The 23,464-nt window shown below is 33.3% G+C and overlaps 3 protein-coding genes across 3 annotated transcripts; 1 reads left to right on the forward strand and 2 right to left on the reverse strand.

Moving 5' to 3' along the window:
• The first annotated feature begins 628 nt into the window (after positions 1-628).
• Positions 629-7,509, forward strand: LOC11424262 (phytochrome-associated serine/threonine-protein phosphatase). The gene is made up of 10 exons (XM_003589747.4): positions 629-870; positions 1,169-1,315; positions 1,422-1,489; positions 1,948-2,005; positions 2,553-2,663; positions 2,794-2,844; positions 3,919-4,062; positions 4,140-4,235; positions 4,751-4,822; positions 7,151-7,509. The coding sequence occupies exons 1-10, from the start codon at positions 790-792 to the stop codon at positions 7,232-7,234; spliced, it is 912 nt and encodes a 303-aa protein (XP_003589795.1). The 5' UTR covers positions 629-789; the 3' UTR covers positions 7,235-7,509.
• Positions 7,510-10,154: 2,645 nt separating this feature from the next.
• LOC11430380 (probable uridine nucleosidase 2) lies at positions 10,155-13,664 on the reverse strand. Its single transcript, XM_003589751.4, has 9 exons — positions 13,476-13,664; positions 13,231-13,346; positions 12,788-12,847; positions 12,230-12,415; positions 12,047-12,151; positions 11,845-11,941; positions 11,599-11,706; positions 11,387-11,522; positions 10,155-10,553 (listed from the first exon to the last, which is right to left on the reverse strand). Exons 1-9 carry the CDS (start codon positions 13,528-13,530, stop codon positions 10,448-10,450), a joined length of 969 nt encoding a protein of 322 aa, XP_003589799.2. The 5' UTR covers positions 13,531-13,664; the 3' UTR covers positions 10,155-10,447.
• Positions 13,665-16,296: 2,632 nt separating this feature from the next.
• LOC11428555 (probable uridine nucleosidase 2) lies at positions 16,297-21,967 on the reverse strand. Its single transcript, XM_003589752.3, has 9 exons — positions 21,803-21,967; positions 21,574-21,689; positions 21,373-21,432; positions 19,933-20,118; positions 19,745-19,849; positions 19,537-19,633; positions 18,948-19,055; positions 18,736-18,871; positions 16,297-16,711 (listed from the first exon to the last, which is right to left on the reverse strand). The coding sequence occupies exons 1-9, from the start codon at positions 21,855-21,857 to the stop codon at positions 16,606-16,608; spliced, it is 969 nt and encodes a 322-aa protein (XP_003589800.2). The 5' UTR covers positions 21,858-21,967; the 3' UTR covers positions 16,297-16,605.
• Positions 21,968-23,464: the final 1,497 nt, after the last annotated feature.

The raw sequence follows: 23,464 nt of genomic DNA on the forward strand, positions 1-23,464 counted from the left end.
GCATTGGTCCTTGTACTTTGTAAAAATATTGGTATTGGTCCCTCTGTTAACTTTCTGTTAAAAAAAAATACAAAACCAACGGAGTGCCACGTGGTCCAATCATTTCACACCACGTGGCACCAATATCAATATTTTTACAAAGTGCAGGGACTAATACCAATATTTTTACAAAGTACAGGGACTAATACCAATAGTTTGGTGTTTTTTTTAACAGAAAGTTAACAGAGGGATCAATACCAATATTTTTACAAAGTGCAGGGATCAATTCCAAACAAAAAAAAGTGTAGGGACAAATGCCAAAATCTGATGAAAGTGCAGGGACTAAAGATATATTTAAGCCTATATTTTTTTAGACAATTGACCAGGATAAATTAGTTATTCAACGAATTTAATTTGAAAGTGTATTATAAAAAAATTAGGAAATTTTTTTTTTTGGTTCAAGGGTTATATATGTTTTTTTTAGGTGGCGCCGGGGTTCGAACCCGAACTTTATATATATTATACATTGTTCATATCGATTGAGTTAAGCTCGCGAGAACGGCTTATATGTGTGTTTTATTAACACAAAAGGATCCTTAAAAAAATAAAATATTTTTGAAAAAGGGTTATGTTAAAATAGCTAGCAAGGTGTGTGAATTATTTTTGTTGACTGGAGGGAAAATAGTTGTTAGCAGTAGAAAGAAGAGAGAGAGAGAGTGTTTCCTCCTTCTCCTCTTGTTTTGGGTATTTTTGTTCGACAGCGCCGAGGGAAGAGAAGAGAAGAGAGAGAAACAAAAAAAAAAGTGAGATATGGATTTGGACCAATGGATCTCGAAGGTTAAAGATGGCCAACATCTTCTCGAAGACGAACTTCAACTTCTCTGCGAATACGTATTCTCCTCTCTCCCTCTCTCTCGCTTTCTTCTCTTTTTAGGGTTTCACTTTCAATCGATTCTTGCTCAATTCATTCTCAACGTGTTTAATTTTCGACTTCAATTTTGTATTATGTTTATTGTCGTTGCGCATTGGGGAGAAATTTTAGGGCTTTCTTTGGTTCGGTTCAAGATTTATATGTATTTTCTGTTATTATTGTTTTAATTTTAATTTATTATGCTGTTTTAATTGTGTTTAATTATTTTTGTTTAGTTTAAGTTTGAAATTGAAGTGATTATTATTATGAATGTTTCAGGTTAAAGAGATCTTAATTGAGGAATCCAATGTGCAACCTGTGAATAGTCCAGTAACTGTTTGTGGTGACATTCATGGTCAGTTTCATGATCTAATGAAACTTTTTCAGACCGGTGGGCACGTGCCCGAGACGAATTACATTTTTATGGTATTTTATTTTATTTTACTATGTTTTGTTATTTATTATTGGATCTGGATGATGTTTTTGGTATGTATATTTAGTGATTGTTTTTGTGTTGCTGAATGTGTTTTAGGGTGACTTTGTTGATCGCGGTTATAATAGTCTCGAAGTATTCACTATCCTTTTGCTTCTAAAAGCTAGGTATGTTGCTTACATCTGTCTTAACTTAGCTTGTTTTCATGTGACTTTGAGTAATATTGCGGCCACTTTGTAGTTTTGTGACTTTCTAATTTATTCGTCGTGTTTGGCTGTGAAGCACTGACACAGACATATACAACACGACCCAGATGATAATTTTAGGAATGATTTAGAAATTAATGAGTTGGACCGAAATGTAGTTTATGATAGAACATTATGGCGTATTTTGATCCACGTGGCCGATCCCACTTAGTAGAAAAAGGGTTGCTACTTGTTGTTTTTGTGGAACTTATGTAACCAATAGTATCAGTGTCAGTCACTGGACAAGACACGACACACCTTCATTGTGAACTGACAATGCTACATAGGTGTTTAGATCTTGAATGTTCAGAGTTATTTGGTCTTTCTAAATACTTTTCCTTTTATTTAATCATCTTTTAACTTTTTCTTTGATTTTGTAGATACCCTGCTAATATAACCCTTCTACGTGGAAACCATGAAAGTAGACAACTCACACAGGTATATGTTTAATGTACTTGGCTATCATGCATGATATGAATTACTGTAGGCTTAAGCTAACATTTTAGGCAGAAGATTGGAAATTATTAAAGGTTTCTGCTTTGTGTCATTTTAGCAAGCCAATGTTGTCAATTGTATATTGCAAAAAGTAGCGGTTTGTTCAAATTTCCGGTTATAGCAAGCTAATGATCTTTTGTTTTTGAGGGGGACACCTATAGGCCTTTTGTTCAAATTCCTGGCTATAGCAAGCCTTTTTGTGGAAGGGCTGAATCGTTAACTGTGACAAAACTAATGGGTCTTGATTTGTTAAAATAAATTAGGAGTCTGTTGGTTATATAATTGATTCAGTGATGTAAGGATTTGTGAACTATCATTCTTGTTTTTCTTTTTTACTCCTGCTCTTGCTGTATTAAGAAATGTCTAAATTTATGGATTTCTATTACGAGATCTTACAACTTTGATGATAATTTTTGAAATGCCATTAGAAATTAGAGATGAGATAAGTTGCCAATTGATGTTAATTTTGTGTAATTTAATATTTTGCTAGGTCTATGGATTTTATGATGAATGCCAGAGAAAGTATGGAAATGCTAATGCTTGGCGATATTGTACCGATGTTTTCGACTATCTTACACTTTCTGCAATTATAGATGGAACTGTAATTCTCCTTCCTTCCCTCCTTCCTCTCTCTATTCCCTATTCACATTTAAGCAGTGCATGCGCTTTTTATTTATTTTTAATTATGCTTTAAGAAAACGTAACTCTCTTATATGCTATGGTCGACCCAGGTGCTTTGTGTTCACGGTGGCCTTTCTCCAGACATCAGAACAATTGACCAGGTTCTCTAGCTCCCTTCTCAGTTGCTGGTCGAAATCAACATTTTCTATGTATCTATGTATTATACTATAGCCCTCTACGGAAATAAGTTGAAGATAGGTTATTGATGTGTCATAAGCTCTTTCTATTAGCTCTCCTAAACAATCTCGCAAATGTTTATGTCAGTAGATAACCTCAAATAAGCTAATCCAAATATGCCCTAAGTGCAGTTGGAATAACTTATTTTGTGTTTAGAAGAACATAATAAGAATGACACATAATTTTCTCTCAAAAGCTGTCCTTGTTAAAATTAAGCAAACCCAAATTTGTGCCATGCCAACTTACAATATATAATGGCTAGTTGTCTTACATCAGTGTCAAATACTTTTTTTTGCAAATTTTTTAATTTACATTGTGTATGTAAATTTGTCCACCCTTTTACCACAACATATTAATAGGGCTGATATGTGTATATGACATGCTTGTATTTTTGGTACCTCTTGAATTTTGACTTCCGTTTTCATATTGTGTGTCTTTTATTTAAATATGATATTGATAACACTGCACATAATTGGATGCTATATTTCTCCTTTTTCCTTACTTTATTCTAGGAAATCAGAGAGGTATCAGCAATAGCCTGTTTGGTTTGAAAACATGTTTTCTGTTTATTATTTTCTGTTTTCCCGGTTACTTACATTTTGCAAAAATGCCACCCTGATTTTACTTTTCACTTTATTTCCTGATATCAAGAAGATCTGTATAGGGATAATCAGGGTGACGTTTTTGTGGTTAAAAGTCAAACCAAAACAAGCTGTAATGTGTTCTGTGATGATTTGACGTCAGAAAACTTTCAGTTTCATTTTGCTGTACCTGTTTGGTTAATTATTAACTTTTAACAATAACTGTTAGTCTTGAAATATAAATGATATATTCTGTAAGTTTATTTCTCAGCACCATAATAAAAAATTTATATGCTATTGTTGGATAATTTACTGTTAATTCTATAGCTGAAATATTGTTTCTTACTTTTTTAGAAGGTTAACGACTATGTATATTGTTTAAAATATAGTAATATAAACTTACAAACTTTATGACAGATAAGAGTCATTGAGCGGAACTGTGAAATTCCTCACGAGGGGCCATTTTGTGATCTAATGTGGAGTGATCCTGAAGATATTGAAACGTGGGCAGTCAGTCCACGTGGAGCAGGTTGGCTTTTCGGATCCCGGGTTACATCTGAGGTAATGTCATGGATTGTCAATTGCTTATTGAATTGAGCTTTATGTGTGGGTTTTACTGATTCATTCTTTTCATGCAGTTCAATCACATAAACAACCTTGATCTTGTTTGTCGGGCACATCAACTTGTACAAGAAGGACTTAAGTACATGTTCCAAGATAAAGGCCTTGTAACTGTAAGTATCTGAATCTTATAAAAATTTAAGAAGACTTTGATGATTCGTTTTTTTGATCAACTGGTCTTTTGAGGTGTTTCGTCCGGTCATGTTAAAAGACTATAAAGGCTCTAGTCTGAAATAGTCCAATCAATAGGGGGTAAAGGCTCTAGTATTTTAAGTAAGTGAGCTTAAGCTTACTGTTTGAGGGGACTCAATTATTGTCAGGTGGGGGAGCATTGTGGGGCAAAATCAGGCTACTACAGCTTCTCCGTTGCTGAGTATTTTGGAGTAGTTGTCGTGGGTGTTATCCCTCAATCTTATCCCATAAATATCTAAGGATGAATACATCCAGACTAGCTCAATTTACAGACAAATCACTTGAGAAGGGCTTTTTCCCATTTACTAATCCATTTAGATGGTCCCACCTTGTGGGATAATTTGCTTGGTAGCTATTGTATTTAATTTTCTAAAAATAATGATTCCAGATTTATTTGAAAATATTGAGCTAAATAAGGTATTTTTTAAATTTGCAGGTATGGTCTGCACCTAATTATTGTTACCGTTGTGGAAATGTAGCTTCTATTCTTAGTTTCAATGAAAATATGGTGAGTCAACTGAAGCATTTTTACTTTTAAGTACATTTTAAGGAATGTCTTGATTGTTGCATAATTTGGTCTCATGGTGTATGTGTGCCTTTGTTTTTTTGCGTATCTCATGGAAAGAACTTTTCACTTTATTCTGTTTTTCTTTTTAGCATCCAATAGTATTTCTTCTTGTATGGCCTTCATGTTAAAGAAATCAAGAGACAGAGGAGAATACATTTCTCTTTACTCCTATAGTTGTTGGAAGTAAGAGGCATTTATTTTAAAAATTTGGATGGTGCTATTATGCAAAACAATGACTTCTTTGAGGGATAGTTGGCGCGTCCAATACCATTGGAACACATGTATGCATGACATGTCAGATTGTCAGTCACATATGGGGTATCAGAGAAAGTACTTTTGAATGACTGTTACCAATATATATCATGTACCCGATGGTATCAGCGATTTAGATGCTTTACAATATTTCTTCTTAGTTCAAAGTGTTTGCTTTAATGTTAGAGGATTTTCTCATGAAATTGGATGGTGAAAGGGAGGTCATTAGGGATGAAAATAACAGGAGAATATGGCAATTGCATTTCCCCCCTGAAGCTGCTAATGCCTGTTAAGATCAGTTTTAAATACAAATATATCATGACGTGTCCCAAGGCTTTAAACTTTGAACAAACTAAAATCATAAAAATATTTACAAAGAAACCATATTAAAAAATCAATTAATCTGCAAAGGAAGTTACTAATTTTCTTGTAGATGGCTGTTGAAATTTTAGGAATCAGATGTAAAGAAAAGAAATGAGATGTAGATCGAATGCATGAAAATATTAGTGTACTAACGAGGCTTTGATTAGCTGCGATATAAATTGTAATACATATAAAACAGACCCAATTTTTTATATACTAAACTATGACTTAAAAAGACCAAAATGTTGAAAAAAAGTTGTTTAGGACACTAGAAACTAAAGTAGGACATAATTGACATGCTCAGACTGGAAAGTGGTATGATTGGTCAGTGTCGATCTGGGAAGGTTTTCAACTATGAGCTCTGGTTTCCCTGTGATCGGATTTCCCTAATTCTAATAGCAGGATCTATTTGGCAAGATGATAAGATGACAATTTTAGTAGGATTTTTGGGCAACTGAACGGTAAAACATCAATAAGCTTAGGCAACAGAGAGATTGGAAAGGCATCTGTGGGAACTCTGTGGTCCAAATGAGGGCGCAGCCTTCTCAAGGAATGACAAAAATGGGGTGTTGCGACAATGTATGAGGTGGCTGGCAGGATAGATCAAAGATCAAACAGGAATTAATGTAACCTTAAAACAGAACAAAAATAGTGGGTAACAAATGTAGTCAAAATTTTGGAGACTTGCTGCAGAACTTAAACCAAAGGTCGTGCCCGATGTGTGAAAAATTGGAAGATATATGAAAGCAACATGAACATAGATTTTTCTTACGAGACTGAGTAACTGTGATGCCATACCCTTGATTTATTTACACAATTGTTTGACTATGAAAAGAAAAATATTCCCTTTATTTTGGATTGCTCTGTAAGTAGTATTGGACCTCAACATTGTTATAATTTGGTTTGTATTTTTGGTATCGATCTCTACATACTTGCAGTTACAGTTTTAACCTTTATGATAAATGCTAGGAACACTCTTTTTAACACTCACTCTCCTATTGAATGAAACTCTTGTAGTGTCACCACTTTATGTGGGATCCATTTCCAAAGTGTGGTACCTACATAAATTTCACTCAATAAGAGAGTTGAGTGTTAGAGTATTTTAGAAAGAGTGTCCGTATCACTCCCTCCTCTAACCTATTTAGATCCTTCACTACAAGGGATATATATCCTTGTCTAGTCACACAACTGCTTTTTGAGTTAGGCTGTATGTCTGGTCCAATCCAATAGTTAAAAAAACTCAATAAATAAAATAGAAAAGGGGGTCAACAAATACACTTTCTTAGTTACATAATAAGCACGTAGTTTTGAACTCATTTTCAATTTTTGGTGTTGGAAATAGTTGGGCTATGGCTGGTACATGCCGTTAAGGCGACAATTACTTTGTTTTTTTTTTTTTTCTCTTTAAATGCTGTATCCCTGCTATTTATTTGATTTGATCTTAAGGTGGTAAATGTACTTAACTCTGTGTCAGGCCTAGTGAAATTACTGCTTTGTAACATGCACATTTGTGTGTTGAAACATTTGTTTGTGTCATGAAAGTGCATAGATATAATACATGCTATCTTGTAAACTTGGATTTTGATGGTTGTTATCCTGCTTATATGTTACTAGCATTTTGGTTGCTGACCCTAGGATGTTTTCTTGTAACAGGAGAGAGAAGTTAAGTTTTTCACTGAAACAGAGGAGAACAATCAGATGAGAGGGCCTAGGACAGGTGTTCCATATTTCTTATAATTTGGCAAAGGTTTGGGTGAATTTATTGTAAAATTATGCAGTAAATGGCTTTCTATTATGATTGGACAGTGTTAGTCATGTATTGTGGAGATTCAAATGCATTGTTTTTTCTTAGGTGAACTCTATTTTTGTTTTAGTATTTTTTGTCTTCCACCAAATATTTAACATTCTAGTTTCGCAATCTTTTGTACAATACAATATTGAAAAGTGTATTTCTCAGTTCTCACGATGAAAAAGTACAGTGATATATGCAAGTTCGTTACAAGTATGTGGCACTTTTCACCTACATATTTTTGTTACAAAAAAAATGAATAACGAATCTCAACTCAAGCATACATTTTCATCACCATCCTTTTCTATGTTGTTTGAACGAGGTTTCTAGGAATGTAATTGTTATAAATGGATTTCCATATAATTAAAGTAAAGTAATTTGGCAGATGAGAATACATGATAGTATGTTACGGTGGTATGGTGTTACTTATTCTTCAGCAGTAAAATTACCGGCAAAAAAGTTATTATCAGGCAAAGAAAGAACCAAGTCTCAATATTTTGAAAGTGTTTTTTTACAGGCAATGTTAGACAATAAGATCTTTGTTTTAACAATCCCATTCGAGTTATGCTTTGAATATGTATTTTGAAATCTTTGGACAACATCCCAATCTTATTCTGCAGAGGTTCAAAAATAGTGAGTGAGCTACGAGTGATAACAGGGCCAACTACAACTCTTGTGAAACAAAAATGTGAGAGCAGGAGCAACAAGAAGAGTTGGAAAGACATTAATTTCTGTTTTTTTTTTTTTTTTTTTACACTATTAATCAATCATAACCATTGGATTATTGAAAACTTTTGACTTTTAAGTTTGGTTACTTTAAAAGTCATTCAAACTAGTGATTGTGATTTATCGACAATGTTACTTGACAACATATAAAAATTAATTTTTTATTAAAATGTATAACTTTTCCTTCGAAAAAAGAAATTAAAATGTATAGCTTTTTTGTGATTAAAAAAGTTAAAACAAACTATTTTTTCTCTAAACGATGAAATGTGTCTGGTTAAAATATACTCTTTTGCCTTTTGAACAAACTTATTCTACCGTGTCTACAAAAAAAGTTTATTCTACCATATAAAAAATGACAATTGAACTCAAAACATACCTAAGAGCATTTAGATGAGATAATAAGTGATTTTTTCGAGCCTAATTAGAGGTCATAGGTTTGAATTAAGCCCTACAAGAAAATGCGGCAGTGTTAACCATTGGGGTCGTATCCAATTGCGAGTAGAGAAGTTATTTTTTGCAACGTCTAATATATTTATTATCTTAAAAGAAACTGATATACTTATTACATTAAGTTGAACATAAAAAAAAAAAAAACTAAATAAATTGAACTACAATGAATAAAAAATGAGACTACCTATAAAAAGCATTACAAAAGCAATTGGGAATAATAAAAACTAAATCCGCGAGGAGGAGCCATGGAGAGGGTAGTCGTGTTAACAACATAGAGGAGGTGTGATCTCCGTTGTTCTTCCAAGGCAGAGATAGCGGCGATCCAGCCAAAGCTGATAGCAGATCACCATCAACGAGACAGCCGAAAACAAGAGAGCCAATGCGAAGAACACAAATTCTACACGACGATGGTGGTGAGCCTTGGTAATATCATGGTTTCTTTCTGCGAAGATCAGGATCATGTTTGGTAAATGTGATCGGACTGAGAAGATTGAGGCTGAAAATATCTTGCAAACCAAGAAACTTCGAAAGAGAGGAGTGTGGGTTTTATGTATTCCAGGTGTTGCTGAAGGTGTATGTATTTTGCACAAGATTAAATATATTGTTTAACATGTTATGACGATTCCAACTATCAATACTAGATGAATGTTGTCTAGTAGGGAGGCATACCTTCACTCTCCAGATGATTCTTTTTATCGGTGAATGACTTGCGAGCTGCCAAATGATCTTCCAGATTCTACTTTCTTTGAGATGTTCACTATCAACTTAATTTGTTAAAGCTAGGTGTTAATATTAAGATGATCTCATTGAATAACACTTTTCTTCATCTAGTTCCAAACCAACTTGTCTTTCATAGCCAATGCAATTAAAGGTGTGACTAAGATGCATTGGCTTCTGCATAACATCTTCTCATTGAATAATTTTCATTCTAATATGAATGTATGATAGTTGGGAATTTGGAAAATGCTGCCTTACTTGTAGAGCAAGGAATAGAAAATCAAGAGAAGGGAGAAAAATATTCATTCCCATCACACTGAAATTGAAATAAAATGCTCAAGGGTTTGTTCTTACTGCCACTTTCTTTTGCCTAGAGTTTTCTGCATGTTTCTGGATGGTACAGAAGACATATAGGCTTGTGTTTTGCTCCTTATGAAGGCAACTTTATTAGCTCATTGGATTTTTATGTCATTGGTAATTTGATTAGCCTTGTTGGATTTTTATACCCTTACATTTAAACCCTCACCCCAATATTTGACATGAACTATCTATTTTACCTTGTTTATAAACTTAAAACACTTCATTTTTTCATTTGTCTCACAAAATTTTTCAAACGTTTCTGGTTTGCTAAAGAGAGAGTGAAAGAGTAAGTATCAATTGCTATATTGGAAAACAATTTTTTAGCTTTCCGGTTTGGAAGATTCCTCCGGAAATCATTATTTATCTCTTCCGGTTTGCGTTTTTCTACCGGAAAACATCATTTACCTCTCCCGGTTTGTGTTTTTATACCGGAAACCTCATCTGATCGTTTCCGATTCAGACATAGCTTCCAGAAAACTCAAATGAACTATTCCACTTCAATTCTGCATTTCGGAAAACCCATAGGAAGTGTTCCAGTTTAATTTGATCTACCGGAAAACATAAAACATGTGTTCCAGTTTAGAAGGGCCCAAAAAGTTGTGGACACGCTGGAAGAAACTCAAAAGGCCCAAAAGTTGGTCGAAGACTTCTAGAAGCTATGCGCCTCAACTACTACCGACGTGGAGATTGTTCTTCATTTTTATGTAGATTGTATATTTTATTGCTCAACTTAGTTTATTAGTTGACTAGTACATAAGGTAGAAGCTTGACTCTTTCACTTGTATCATTTTTCTTTTATCTTCAATACAAACTTTTTAACCTTTCTCTCTCATATCCTCTGGTAAGTGGTATCATGTTTCTCAACAGACATGAATCAATAATTCTTGTTGAACAACTTCGTATTACGATCAATCCAAAAGACGATCCAAGACCAATTTCACAACTCTAGGAGCATCAACTGTCACAGCTACTTTTACTGTTGGCATATTGCACCATTCAGTGACTTCACCAAACCTGGTTTATTACAAACAGAAAAAAGATATAAGTGAGGTGGCATATAATAACGGTAACGCAAAGACAAAGTCGACAAATTTGCAATACAAGATGAAGACAAGATATCATTACAAAGAGGCTTTTGTTCAACCCCCTCTTCCTAAAACATCCATTATATTGAACTTTTTCAATGTTGAAAGCAGTTAAAAAGAGAGCAAACAATGCCCAAATGCTCTATTATAGATCATATCTTTAGCCGAAATATTGACCTCAAAGTCTTTCTTAATAGTTTTTCTTACAATTTTCTAGGTCTTTCTCTGTCTCTAGCAATTGGACTACCCTTCATCTGATTTACTTTGTTTACTATGCAATCTACATATTTCTTCCACAAATTCCCAAATCACCTAAGTCGAGATTCAACCACCCGTTCTACAATAAGGTCCTACCGCTTGACACTAGCTTTTAAAGTAAGATTTCCTCATTTTCTTGTGTTCTTATCAAAGGAGCACACTGTCCCTCAGCAATCAGGAACGAGCTTAACATACTCTAGGTTATGCTCTCTATTCTGCTAAAACACTACTCACCATCAGAGTATCCCTGTCATCATGTCCGGTCCAGCAAGGTACATGACAAAACCAACTAAGAGGGATAAGCTTGGTGGTAATTGTTGTTCTTTAGAGAATGTTTCAGGACAAAATTCAATCCCAATACCATCTTAAAAAACTATTCTGCATAATTTCGGTTTGGAAAGAACTGTTAGGAAATGAGCATTAGCATCCCATATGAATATAGATAAATTGAAAAAATTATCCCAAGCCCTCCAAGGCCTTATATCAACTGCTAGGGGTTTCTACCTTTTCTGTTTATTTTCGAGTATTGTAAGTCCCCTTGTAATACCATTGGTTTGGACTCTAACGACACCCTCCGTGAAGGTTACAAGTGAAGGATCAACGACTGCAAGCAACGCTGTTGGGTCATGAAGGTAAATTCCTGTATAAAAAAACTATAATTCATAAATCAGATGATTAATTCTCTCCGATTTATTTGGTGCAGTATGAAGACTAACCTTTGATGTTGTATGCCTTACAATAGTTAGAGAAATACACCTCTAAGATTCCATTCAAGTATTGAGCAAATTTTCCTTTTGAACTTGCCAACTTTTCTCGATCAGAACCTAGTCATTTTGTTTTTTGGATAAGGGTAAACCAAAACAAATGTGACAGAACAAAACAACTGACATGAATCAAAATTAAAATAGCAGCATGATCATGTTGTTCGACATGAATCAACAAAGAGTTCCAATGGGGGGTACCTGTAAATACGACTTGTTGTGTAACGTTTATCCCCACAGCAAGAACATCTGCGCCACTTGTGAATACAACATCTGCAGCATCTGGATCACCTAATATCTGGAATCAAATCCAACTGAAAATTTAGATAGATCAAGCGGTGAGCGGTATGACAGTTTTATGGAGTTTATTTCAAGAATTTGAATGAAAAATGGAAATACTTACATTTGTTTCAGCAGAAGGATTCACACTTCCATTTACTGCAAAAGCTCCACCAAGCAGAACAATCTGACCAATGTTCTTAGAAAATTCCGGGTCCATCTGTATAGCCTGCCATGCAGAATTTTGTCGTGTGACAAAGTACGAAGAGTAACAAATAACATAGTTGAAATTGCAAACATATCATACCAAAGCAATATTTGTAAGAGGACCTAATGCCACAACCGTGATTTTTCCACGGTTAGCTTTTGCTTGGTTAACAAAAAAAGCAGCAGCTGATTCTTCAAGGGGTTTTCCATTTGGTGGTGGAAAATTTTGGTTGCCAAGTCCATCTGCACCATGGACAGAATCCCTAATATGAAGTTTTGTTTCTTTCTGTAAAAGTGAAATGAGTGAAAATAATTAGTCAAGTCAAATACCAAGTTATACTACATATCAACTAATTTCATACTGCAATTTCTAAGTGACCTCATCGGCGAGGCAATCAATAACAATGCATTTGAAAGGGATACACAGATTCAACGACACAGAATCTGACACGTTGACACCAATAATAAATGATTGAGTGTAACCACATGTTTCCCGACACTGGACATGTCTTTAATCTAAAGTATTGGTTCTACATGCAGCTAGCAGATGACCTTGGTTGCGTTGTGGTCATAGAGACATTGAAAACCTTGAATCGCGGCAAAAGGACCTTCTTTTAACAACTTATCAAAGTAGATATACGAGTTGTTACACACTTACAGTTAATGTGACATGAGATCCTTCAGCAACTGGTATATCAGTTCTTCCAGCAAACTCCAACTACACAAATGCAAATTTAGTATCAAAAGCGGATTTCATCACTAATACTGTTTTGAATTCAACAAGAGTGGAACAACAAGCAAATAGGGAATCAACCTAGAAAAAATTTAGAACATATGTGTAATGCAAATGAAAATCATCAATCCAACAAGAAGATAAAGAGAGTAGAGAAACAAACACACCAAAATTATTTACCCTATTCGGCTTAAATTGACCTACGTCTGCGGGAGAGAGCAGTTCTCCAATCTACTATCAATGAGTCTTTACATGAGATACACAAGACGTTACAAGAAATTAGCTCTCCAATACATAGATTTTAAGGTACATTAGAACAAAAACAAAAACAAATTCATCACTTAAACAATAACAAAACAAAGCATTACCAAGTGCAAGGCATTTCTGGTAGCAAGAGTAGTATAAACATTTCCATAAATAGTAGTAAGTCCAATAACTTGAACTTCTGGTGATCTTAGAGCAAGGAATATTGCCATAGCATCATCTATAGAAATAAAACCAATCACAATATTATGATCAAAGTCAAAGAAACATGGAATTTGAAAAATCAAACATAGACAAAGAGCAAAAAAAAAAAAAAAGTATATGTTGTGTATTAATTGCTATTATTTACCGATTCCAGGGTCAGTATCAATTATGATCTTCTTTGGTTCCTTTTGGGCTGCCATGTGATTTGATGACTCTCTTGAGCAGAAGTGAGTGATGATTTATGAGTTATTACTATGACTTATTTGAAGATACATCGACACGTAAGTATCTTTGCATGGTGCTTTTATTTACTGCTGCAACAATTAATCTACTACTACAACAAAACTAGTAAAATACCATGCATAGAGGATACTCGAAATGTGTGTCAAAAAGAGAAATTGCGTCTAAACCAAATACATCATCATAGTCACAAGACATCATGAGTCAAAAAGAAAATTCTGGACACAATTTATTTGACAAAATTATTTGATTTTGACTAAAAGTATAGGTATAAGTATTTTTCATTTTCATTCTGTATTATACAATATTTTTTTTTTCAACGACACTAATAATATAATAAATATAATATAAATTCTTATAATTTTGATCATGACACCAACAGCATAACATTCTTGTAGGCATTTTTTTTTAATTAACGAGTTTAGGGATTGGGTAATTATGTATATCTTTTTTTCCTCTTGTTTGGTTGTGATGGTTGTAAGCTTTTGAGACATTTGCTCTCCTCTAGTATTATGTTTGAGCGGACTTTTTTTCTGGTAATATATTTTATTTTGGTTTTTTTTAAAAAAAAAAAAAAAAAGAGAGTCCAAACCATGTATTCCCTTTATATACCACGCCTAAATTTAATCCCCTAAAAAAACTTAAATTTAATTCCTCTGAAAAAAATACTAAATTTAATCAAACAATTAATTATTTAATTAATGATATTTCATTAAAAAGAGGAGAGATGGATGAAATGATGAGTAAAGAGGCAGCGATAGTCTCCTCCCTCCGAGTCTTCACAATTGATTAGGAAAATAGGTCGATAAAAAAGAGGCAACAATGGTCTTATGACTTTTATCTAGGCAACAATGGTCTTCACAAATAGTTGAGTTTTTTGTGAAAATAATTTTAAATTTTTATTCTAAAAAGTTGGAGGTAAACTTTCCCATAAAAAATTTGGAGGTAAACATTTTGTCAAACAAATAAATTGAAGCATGAATTGAAAATTATTTTGTAGCTAAAAAAAAATGAAAATAATTAGCGGTATTATGACTTTTATCTAGGCTACGTGTAATTTGTCAGACTTACAACCATGGATAGCTAACAATTTTTCAAAATAAAATAAAATTATAGATAGCTATCCATGGTTAGTCTATAGGTAACGCCTCTTACAAGTTTAAATAACACCGACATCTTTATCCACAATTTAGTGACGGCTTGGTGCACTATACATAAAACATTACAGTGGCCACGGGGTTGTGGCTAAATGCTGTGGGTGATGACAAATTTTCTTGTAGTGGAAGTAGGGTAAATGAATGGAAGATTAAAATAAAAAATGAAGAGATTACAAATGATAACAAATTAAAGAAGGAGAAATAAAAGGATTAAAGATAAAAGATTAAATAATAGAAGGAGGGAGAATTATGATAGGAGATTATGAAAGGTTAAAGAGAAGAAGAAGAAATGATAAGTGGGAATCTTCAATATTCGTTCTCGTGCTTGAACATATCAAATGTTTTTGTAATTATCAAATGAGTTGTATTTATGAGACTAATTTTTATATATTTTTTAAAGTTGTCTTCTTTGTTTGATTTTGAGTAGGTCATTTGTACTCATATTTTAATGTTATTTTTTCTAGCTACATCCCTAAAATATTTTGTTACACTTTCCACCTCTGTAAAAGTTTCTTCCCTTTTTCATAGTCATGGTCCAAGCTTAAGAATTACTCATAATTTTCAATTTTACCATATACATTCATTTTGTTTAAATTTTACCATATACATTCATTTAGTGTTTTCAAGCAAACAACTACATATGTGTAACTTGCATCATATCCTTCAACCTTCTCTATATCTTTATTATTATTTTTTAAGAATAAATAGTAGACACTTGTCTTGACGTTTATAAACTAAAATAGTGTTTTTATATAGTCGTCCATATTTAATTTATAGTATTTGAATAAAAATGGATTGAACTTTTACTTCCTAATGTTCTATATTATTGATATTTATATAAAGATTCTATTTTTAGACTATACAAAAAAAAATTAGGGCTAAATTACTCTGTCACCGAGTAAATTGAGTCATATCATAAAAACCCAAAAATAAATAAAATAGGACATTCATATAAATTATATACACGGTATCATATAAAATATATCATTATAAAATTATATTGATCATTTTATTTTGTCATTTGTCCTATTTTTCTATTAAGACTATAGGAAGGCTGGTTCTTAGAAAGATTAATGAGAACCACCTTCCTATAGTCTACAGAAACAGCCTTTACACCCACTTGAGATTTCCTAGAACAAAATTCACCAAATTCGCCAAAGGGTCATATCAAACACAAACCACTTCTTGAACTCTAGGTGTTGCAGCCACATAAAGCATACTTTGCTGAAGGTGTATCTTGTATGTGATCTGCACAAGATCAGATATATTTTTTCACATGTAGGTGTTGCATCCCCTCACTCCATTTTTTTTTTTTTTACCTGTAAACGAGTTGCAATCCGCAGAATGATTGTCAGTTTCCTCTAGCTTTGAGATTTTCATTATCAATTAAATTGGCCATTGCTAGGTCATAAGACGATCTCTCCGAGTACAGACTTGTCTCTGTCTGGTTTCAACTCAATTTGTCATTCATAGCCAATGGAAATTAAAGGAGTAGCCAAAATAGCATTGGTTTCTGCAGAACATAATATCAAGATATTATGAAATCTAATGTTAAATTCTAACAGGACATATAACAAGATTTTCCTTTTACCTTTTAATAATTTGAATTGAACAAATTATAATAAGTATTCTACACAATGTATGATAATTGGGATTGGAATGTCAATTTAATCGGCGAAGGCAACGGGAATTTGTAAAATGCTGCCTTACTTGTAGATCAAGGAACAGCAAATAAAGAGAAGGGAGCAAGACAATCATTCCTATCACATTGTAATTAAAATTGAAATAAAATGTAAAATAAAAGTAACGCTCAAGAGCTTTGAAGTGAGCAGTCTTGTGCTTAATCAACAATGCTAATTGAACGGCTGTGTAGCTTCTTCAAACCAAAAGACGATCCATGACCAATTTCACAACTCTCGGAGCATCTACTGTCACAGCTACTTTTACTGTTGGCATATTGCACCATTCAGTGGTTTCGCCAAACCTGGTTTATTACAAACAGAAAAAAGATGTAAAAGTGAGGTGATGCATATAAAAAGTTGACAAAATTTTCAATACAAGATGAAGATAAGATATCATTGCATAGAGGTTTTTCCGACTACCCTTCCTAAATCATCCATTACATTGGACTTTTTTAATCATGAAAGCCATTGAAAAAAGAGCAAAGTGTCTAATTAGTTCTTCCAATCTTTGCATGCCAAAACATTAGTTTTCTTCAGAGATTTTATCGTTATATTACAACAACTGATCCTTATACACTAGGTGGAGTTGACTGCAAGGATTAACTATGTCATAGTGTTCAATCACAAATCATATCTCTTGCCCAAACACTGACCTCAAATTTATCCCTAATAGTTTCCCCTATAGATTTTCTAGGTCTTCCCCCGACTCTTGCAATTGGAGTAACCTTCATTTAACCTAATCTCCTACATTCAATCTACATATCTTCTCGACACATGTCTAAATCACCTAAGTCGATATTGAACCAATTATTCTACAGTAAGGTGCTATCCATATTCTCTGGTTAATGCTAACATTTCTAATTCTATCTAATCTAGTTTATCCTCATGTACAATGGAACATTCTCATACAAACCACTAAATAAGGGAGGTATGGATAATACCAAGATTTTGAACGAAACCCAACATCTGGAGCCAAAAACTGAACCAAGCCCAATAGGGAGGAAAAAGTCAACTAATCCAACCATAACTCATACCCAATTGTAGAGGACATTTGATCATACTAACCTACCAATCAACTAGGGTACCTGAAACCAAAATTCATAACTAAATGGACAAGTCATCAAAGCACCCAAATTCTTATAAAAATGGACAAGTCATCAAAGACAGAAAAACTTTAACAAAATATCCTCCCTAACAATTGCAATAAGAAGGGTGATGGGGAGTTATGGATAAAATGGAAGCCCATGTATGTCCCACATCTAATCTTATGAGGTGATCAACGGAGTATTTTCCTGCTTAGTTTTCCCCCCTTGACAGCTAGATATTAAGGGAATTAGGTTTGTCAAGCGTTTGAGTTCTTATGAAATGGTATCATTGTTGGTTGCAGGTGTCTCAGAAAGAGATGACTAACAAAAGCTAATCGAAAAAGGTCGAGAAAAGTAACGGACAGTGCAGCCTCCAAGACATCGTCTCTCATGGTTATGATATGGACTTGGGCGTTATGGAGTGCTCATGTCTTACACCGAGTAGTATGGAATGGTTGGTAGAGTACCTGTGTGGCTTAGTTCTTCCCCCTTGACAACTAGCTTTTAAAGTAGGGTTTCCCCATTGCTTGGGTTCTTATCAAAGGGGTACACTGTTCCTCAGCAAGCTTCCCCCTTTTAGCCCATACAAAAAGGGGTACACTTATCAAAGGGGTACACTGTCTCTCTTCAGATAAAACACCATTCACCATAGGAGTATCTTTGTAGTTATCCCTGTCTAGCAAGAAAGTTTGACACTATGCTTGCACTTTTCATTATCTGAGTGTCTAATAAGCGAGATCATTCTTAATCTCTGTAGTCAATTAGAATTAGCACATCACTCTACAAGGAATAAAGGAAAGGAAACACAGGTTTAAATTCTTACAATCCAAACTCCTACCAAACTTTAGCTTAAATCATTTATGGAAAATTTACTTCCTTCTCCTAAGGAATTACGCTGGCCACTAAAATTTATCCTAATTTTTGGGTCTTCATCTGACACCAACTTTTTTTTGTTAAATTACAATCAGACAATATTTTACAAGAGTCAATGATATTCTCTGATCCATGTAGCAAAATCCACCAAGTGGGATAAGCTTGGTGGTGGTTGTTGTTCTTTAGAGAAAGTTTCACTACAAAATACAATCCCATAGCATCTTAACAAACTACTTTGCATAATTTTGAAATAAATAGAATTGCTATAAAATATGCATTCACATTCATAAGACTAGATAAATTTCAAAAAATATATATTTGCCCTAGTCCTCCAAGGTTTTATTATATCAACTGCTAGTGATTTCTACCTTTTCTGTTTATTGTAGAGTACTGTAAGTCCCCTTGTAATGCCACTGGTTTGGACTCTAACAGAACCCTCCGTACAAGTTACAAGTGAGGGATCAACAGCAGCAAGCAACGTTGTTGGATCATGAAGGTAAACTCCTGCATACAAAAACAATAATTAATAATTCAGATGATTAGGTATCTCCCAATTCTTTGATGCAGTATGAAGACTAACCTTTGGTGTTGTATGCGTCATGATGATAAGAGAAATACACCTCTAAGATTTGGGTCAAGTATTGAGCAAACTTTCCTTTTGAACTAGCCAACTTTTCTCGATCAGAACCTAGTCATTTTATTTTTTCAGATCAGCGTATACCGGAACAAATTTAACAGAACAAAACAAGTGAGAACCTTGATAAATGAGAACATCATGTACAAAAGAAAAATGCTACAGATAGATTCAAGGTGAACATACTGTGCTACCTTAGAAAAAAACAAATTCTAATTTGCATCTCTACTCCCCATTTTTCCTAAATTTTTAGCTATTAATCAAAGGTATTCAGAAAATACTACTTTAGTTCGGGAGACATCTATGAAATCTGTTGAGCTGAAAATTTTATTTATTTTAAATATAAAAGTTTAAAATAGTCGCATAAAGTAGTGCTGGAACATGATGCATAATTCCTGAAAGGAAAAGCAAATTAAATTATCTGTTGAAGAATTACGTCAAACACATAAGATATATCAAGAGATGATTATTCACTTAAAAAAATGCCTATACAAGTATAGAAATAATGAGTGCATGGGAATTGACAATGCGGTACCTGACAATACGACTTGGTGAGTGACATTTATTCCCACTGCGAGTATATCTGCGCCACTTGTGAACACAACATCTGCAGCATCTGGATCACCGAATATCTGGAATCAAATCCAATTGAAGAGTTAGATAGATATATCAAGCAGCGACTGATATCATTTTTTTTAATGGAATTTATATTAAGAAATTGAATACAAAATAGACATACTTACATTTGCTTCAGCAGCTGGATTCACATTGCCATTTACTGCGAAAGATCCACCAAGTAGAACGATCTGTCCAATGTTCTTAGCGAATTCTGGGTCCATCTGTATAGCCTGCCAAAAATAAACTTGGCATGAAACAAAGTGTGAAGAGACGATGAGAAAATGACAAATTGGACATTGCAAACATAACAAACCAAAGCAATATTTGTAAGAGGACCCAATGCCACGACAGTGATTTTTCCGGGGTTAGCTTTTGCTTGGTTAACCAAAAAAGAAGCAGCTGATTCTTCAATGGGTTTCCCATTTGGTGGTGGAAAATTTTGGTTGCCAAGTCCATCTGCACCATGGACAAAATCTGCAATGCGAAGTTTTGTTCCTTTCTGTAAACATAACATGGATTACCAAAATTAATCAAGTCAAAATCTCGGTATACATTTTGAAGGAATACAGAGATTTCAACAAGCAGCTTATATAGTTTGATCATCTTTTCAAACTTAAAAAAGTGCCAAAACTCAAAGACCACTCAAGTTGATGTGAGGGAGCGAAAGATATAATGTGTTCCTCTCTGAGAATTTCAAGTGTGCAGACTATGTAATATGTAATACATAAAGCATAAAGGGTCCCACTGCATGACTTAGTGGGATGCATTTGAATAACAACCAATTAAAAAGCTTGTGCTGAAAAGAGTGTGTTGGAGAGTGTGCTCCTCTTATCTATATGCACTAAAGATCACATATACTAATGGCCTGTTTGGATTGGCTTATTTGAGCTTATCTACTGGCTTAAATTTTGTGGCACTGTTTGGGACAACTTGTGAAAACAGCTTATGACAATTTTCAAAAGCTTTTTTCAGCTTATTTTCAAAGTTCTCTAATATAGCTTATAAAAAAAAATTATAGCATATACAAAAACAATTTAACTTTATTTTATCCTTTACTATGGAAATAGCTTACATGAGCTTATAAATAAGTGCTTATCATGATAAGAGCTTGTGCTATAAGCTGGAAATAAGATGTTTATCCCAACAGGCCCTGGTTCTAAACACTAATATGACATTTATAGAAGTTAAGAAAAAAAGAGAAACATGAGTAAATAAAATGGATAATAATAGAAGACATGAAACAGATGGTGGTAGTGGGAGAGTCAGATATTGGAAAAGCCATTGTACAGATATAATCAAGGTTTTAAATCATGATAGTTGGATCCTTAATATTTCCGAGAATCATTGTAAAATGTAGCCGCAACAGCCTGTGAAGCACAAACTGAGACATGATGCCACCGAAACTGACACATTGACATGAGTAAGTAATAATTTAAGAAAATGAAATGATTGATTGTAACCACATTCACTCGACACACTTTCAATCTGAACTGTTGATGCTAGCTATCAGATGACCGTGTCGCATAGATATCAAAAACCTTAAATTGCAATAAACGGACCTTCTTTTAAAAACCTACACCCTATGATCACTATTATAAGGAAAAAAATCACTTTTTAGGTTCACTGAATAGTTGATGTATCTTATATCAGATACATCAACTATTCAATGAATCTAAAATGTGCTTTTTTGCTTATAACAGTGACCAGAAGATGTATCAAGTAGACATATGAGTTGTTATTCTTATAAACTTACAGTTAAAGTCACATGAGATCCTTCAGCCACTGGTATATCAGTTCTTCCAGCAACCTCCAACTACACAAATACAAATTTAGTCTCAAAACTAAATTTCATCAAATAAAACTATTGCAAGACACGTGTCAGACATCAGACATGTCTTCGATTAGAAGTGTCGGTGCTACGGAGCTATCAAACCAAACAAAACAAAAAAATTACCAAATGCAAAGCATTTCTGGTGGCAAGAGTAGTATAAACATTTCCATAGATAGTAGTAAGTCCAATAACTTGAACTTCTGGTGATCTTAGAGCAAGAAATATTGCCATAGCATCATCTGCACAAAAAAAAAATAATCAATTACAATATTATGATCAAAGTCAAAGAAACATGAAATTTGAAACAAAGGAACAGAGTGAATATGAAATTGAAATCTAAAAGTGTATTTACCGATTCCAGGGTCGGTGTCGATTATGATCTTCTTTGGTTCGGTTTGAGTTGCCATGTGATTTGATTGATGATTTTTTTTCTTTTTTCTTTTTTCTTTTTTCTTTTTTCTTTTAGAAGATATATATTATTGACAATCAGTTATTACTTCAGCTCTTCAACAGTACACTAGTACAAACGAACTTTTACTTATAATTATGGTAAAGTACGATCAAGTATAAGTGGTTGTTAGCAAGTACCAACATTTGACACAATATTATATAGAAAGAAATTATAATTATAAAAAAAAAAAAAAAACTATTCCTAAATAAAAAAGATGTATATATTTTTATAATAATTAAATTATGCATATTTTAATGAGAAATGTTAACAAGACACTATTTAAAAACTATAACTAGTAAGTTTTGGTCAAATACCTCCCACGGTAATTTATAACATATTAGTCATTTCAGTTTATTTTGTTATTGATTGGTCATTTAAGTTATTTTTTTGTTGCACATTGATCATTTATGTCATAGAATGTTTACACTCATCCATCTTTTCAGCTAACTTTATTAAAAAGTACTTATAGATCATTTAACATTAAGATGGTAGGTCTAAAAGGGCTTATGACATCAAACATGATTACTTATACACATTTTTTTCTTCTTGTTTTTTAATTTAAAGCCTAATTTTACATATAAATATTTGATCATCAATAGGGCTGACAATGAACCGAACCAACTCGATTAGAGTTCGTAATTCGATTAGACAATTGATTTGTTGAACTTGGTTCATGAACCAAATGAGCCGAACTGGAGCTGAAAATTAAGTTCGTCAACTATATATAGTTCGACTCATTTTGTTCACGAGATGACTCGATAATATATATATATAACACTGAAAAAATATTTTAAAATTTTATATAATTGATTTTACACAATTTGATAATTGATTATATATATAATACTTTAAAAACTAAGACAAACGAATTCTTTGAACAAATGAATTTAAAAATTGGTATAAATTCTAATATATTTATGTATAAAAAATTTAAATTCTTTGACTTTTGAGTTACGTGGTTCAAGTGGTTTTACTCATTTCCATACCTAAAGTTATGTGCTTTGAACAAACGAATTGAACCTAATGAGTCGAACCAAACTGTTCGTGAATTTTAAACGAGCCGAACTTGAACTCAAAAAAAAGTTCGTGTCAAACTCGAACCGAGGTTTGAACAAAGCCAATTCTTAACGAGTCGAGTCGAGCTCATACAGGTTCGATTCGACTCGACTCATTTCCAGCCCTAATCATCAATATTATAAATCAAGTAATCGGTCAATTTTTTTTAATCAAGACGGAATAACATTCCTATGAGCTCTAGGTTTGAGAGCAATGAATTTGGAGAAACCAATTTAACATTAAACATCTACATAAACACTCTTTGATTGAGTTTGATGAAATTAGGATAATGGTGCAAATATTTTATGACTTAAAAGACCAATTTGTAACAAAAAAAAACACTTAAAGGACTAACTTATTATAATCATGTAATTTAAAAGGACCGTAAATGATATTTAGCCTAAGTTTTTATGAAAAGTTATGTATTTATTGTATTAAAAATTGTAGTATTTGATTTTTTTTAAAATAATTTTTTAATGTGGAATGGTTAAAAAATGTCTTGGGGCA

This window comes from Medicago truncatula, chromosome 1, assembly GCF_003473485.1.
Source record: "Medicago truncatula cultivar Jemalong A17 chromosome 1, MtrunA17r5.0-ANR, whole genome shotgun sequence".
Classification (NCBI taxonomy): Eukaryota; Viridiplantae; Streptophyta; class Magnoliopsida; order Fabales; family Fabaceae; genus Medicago; species Medicago truncatula.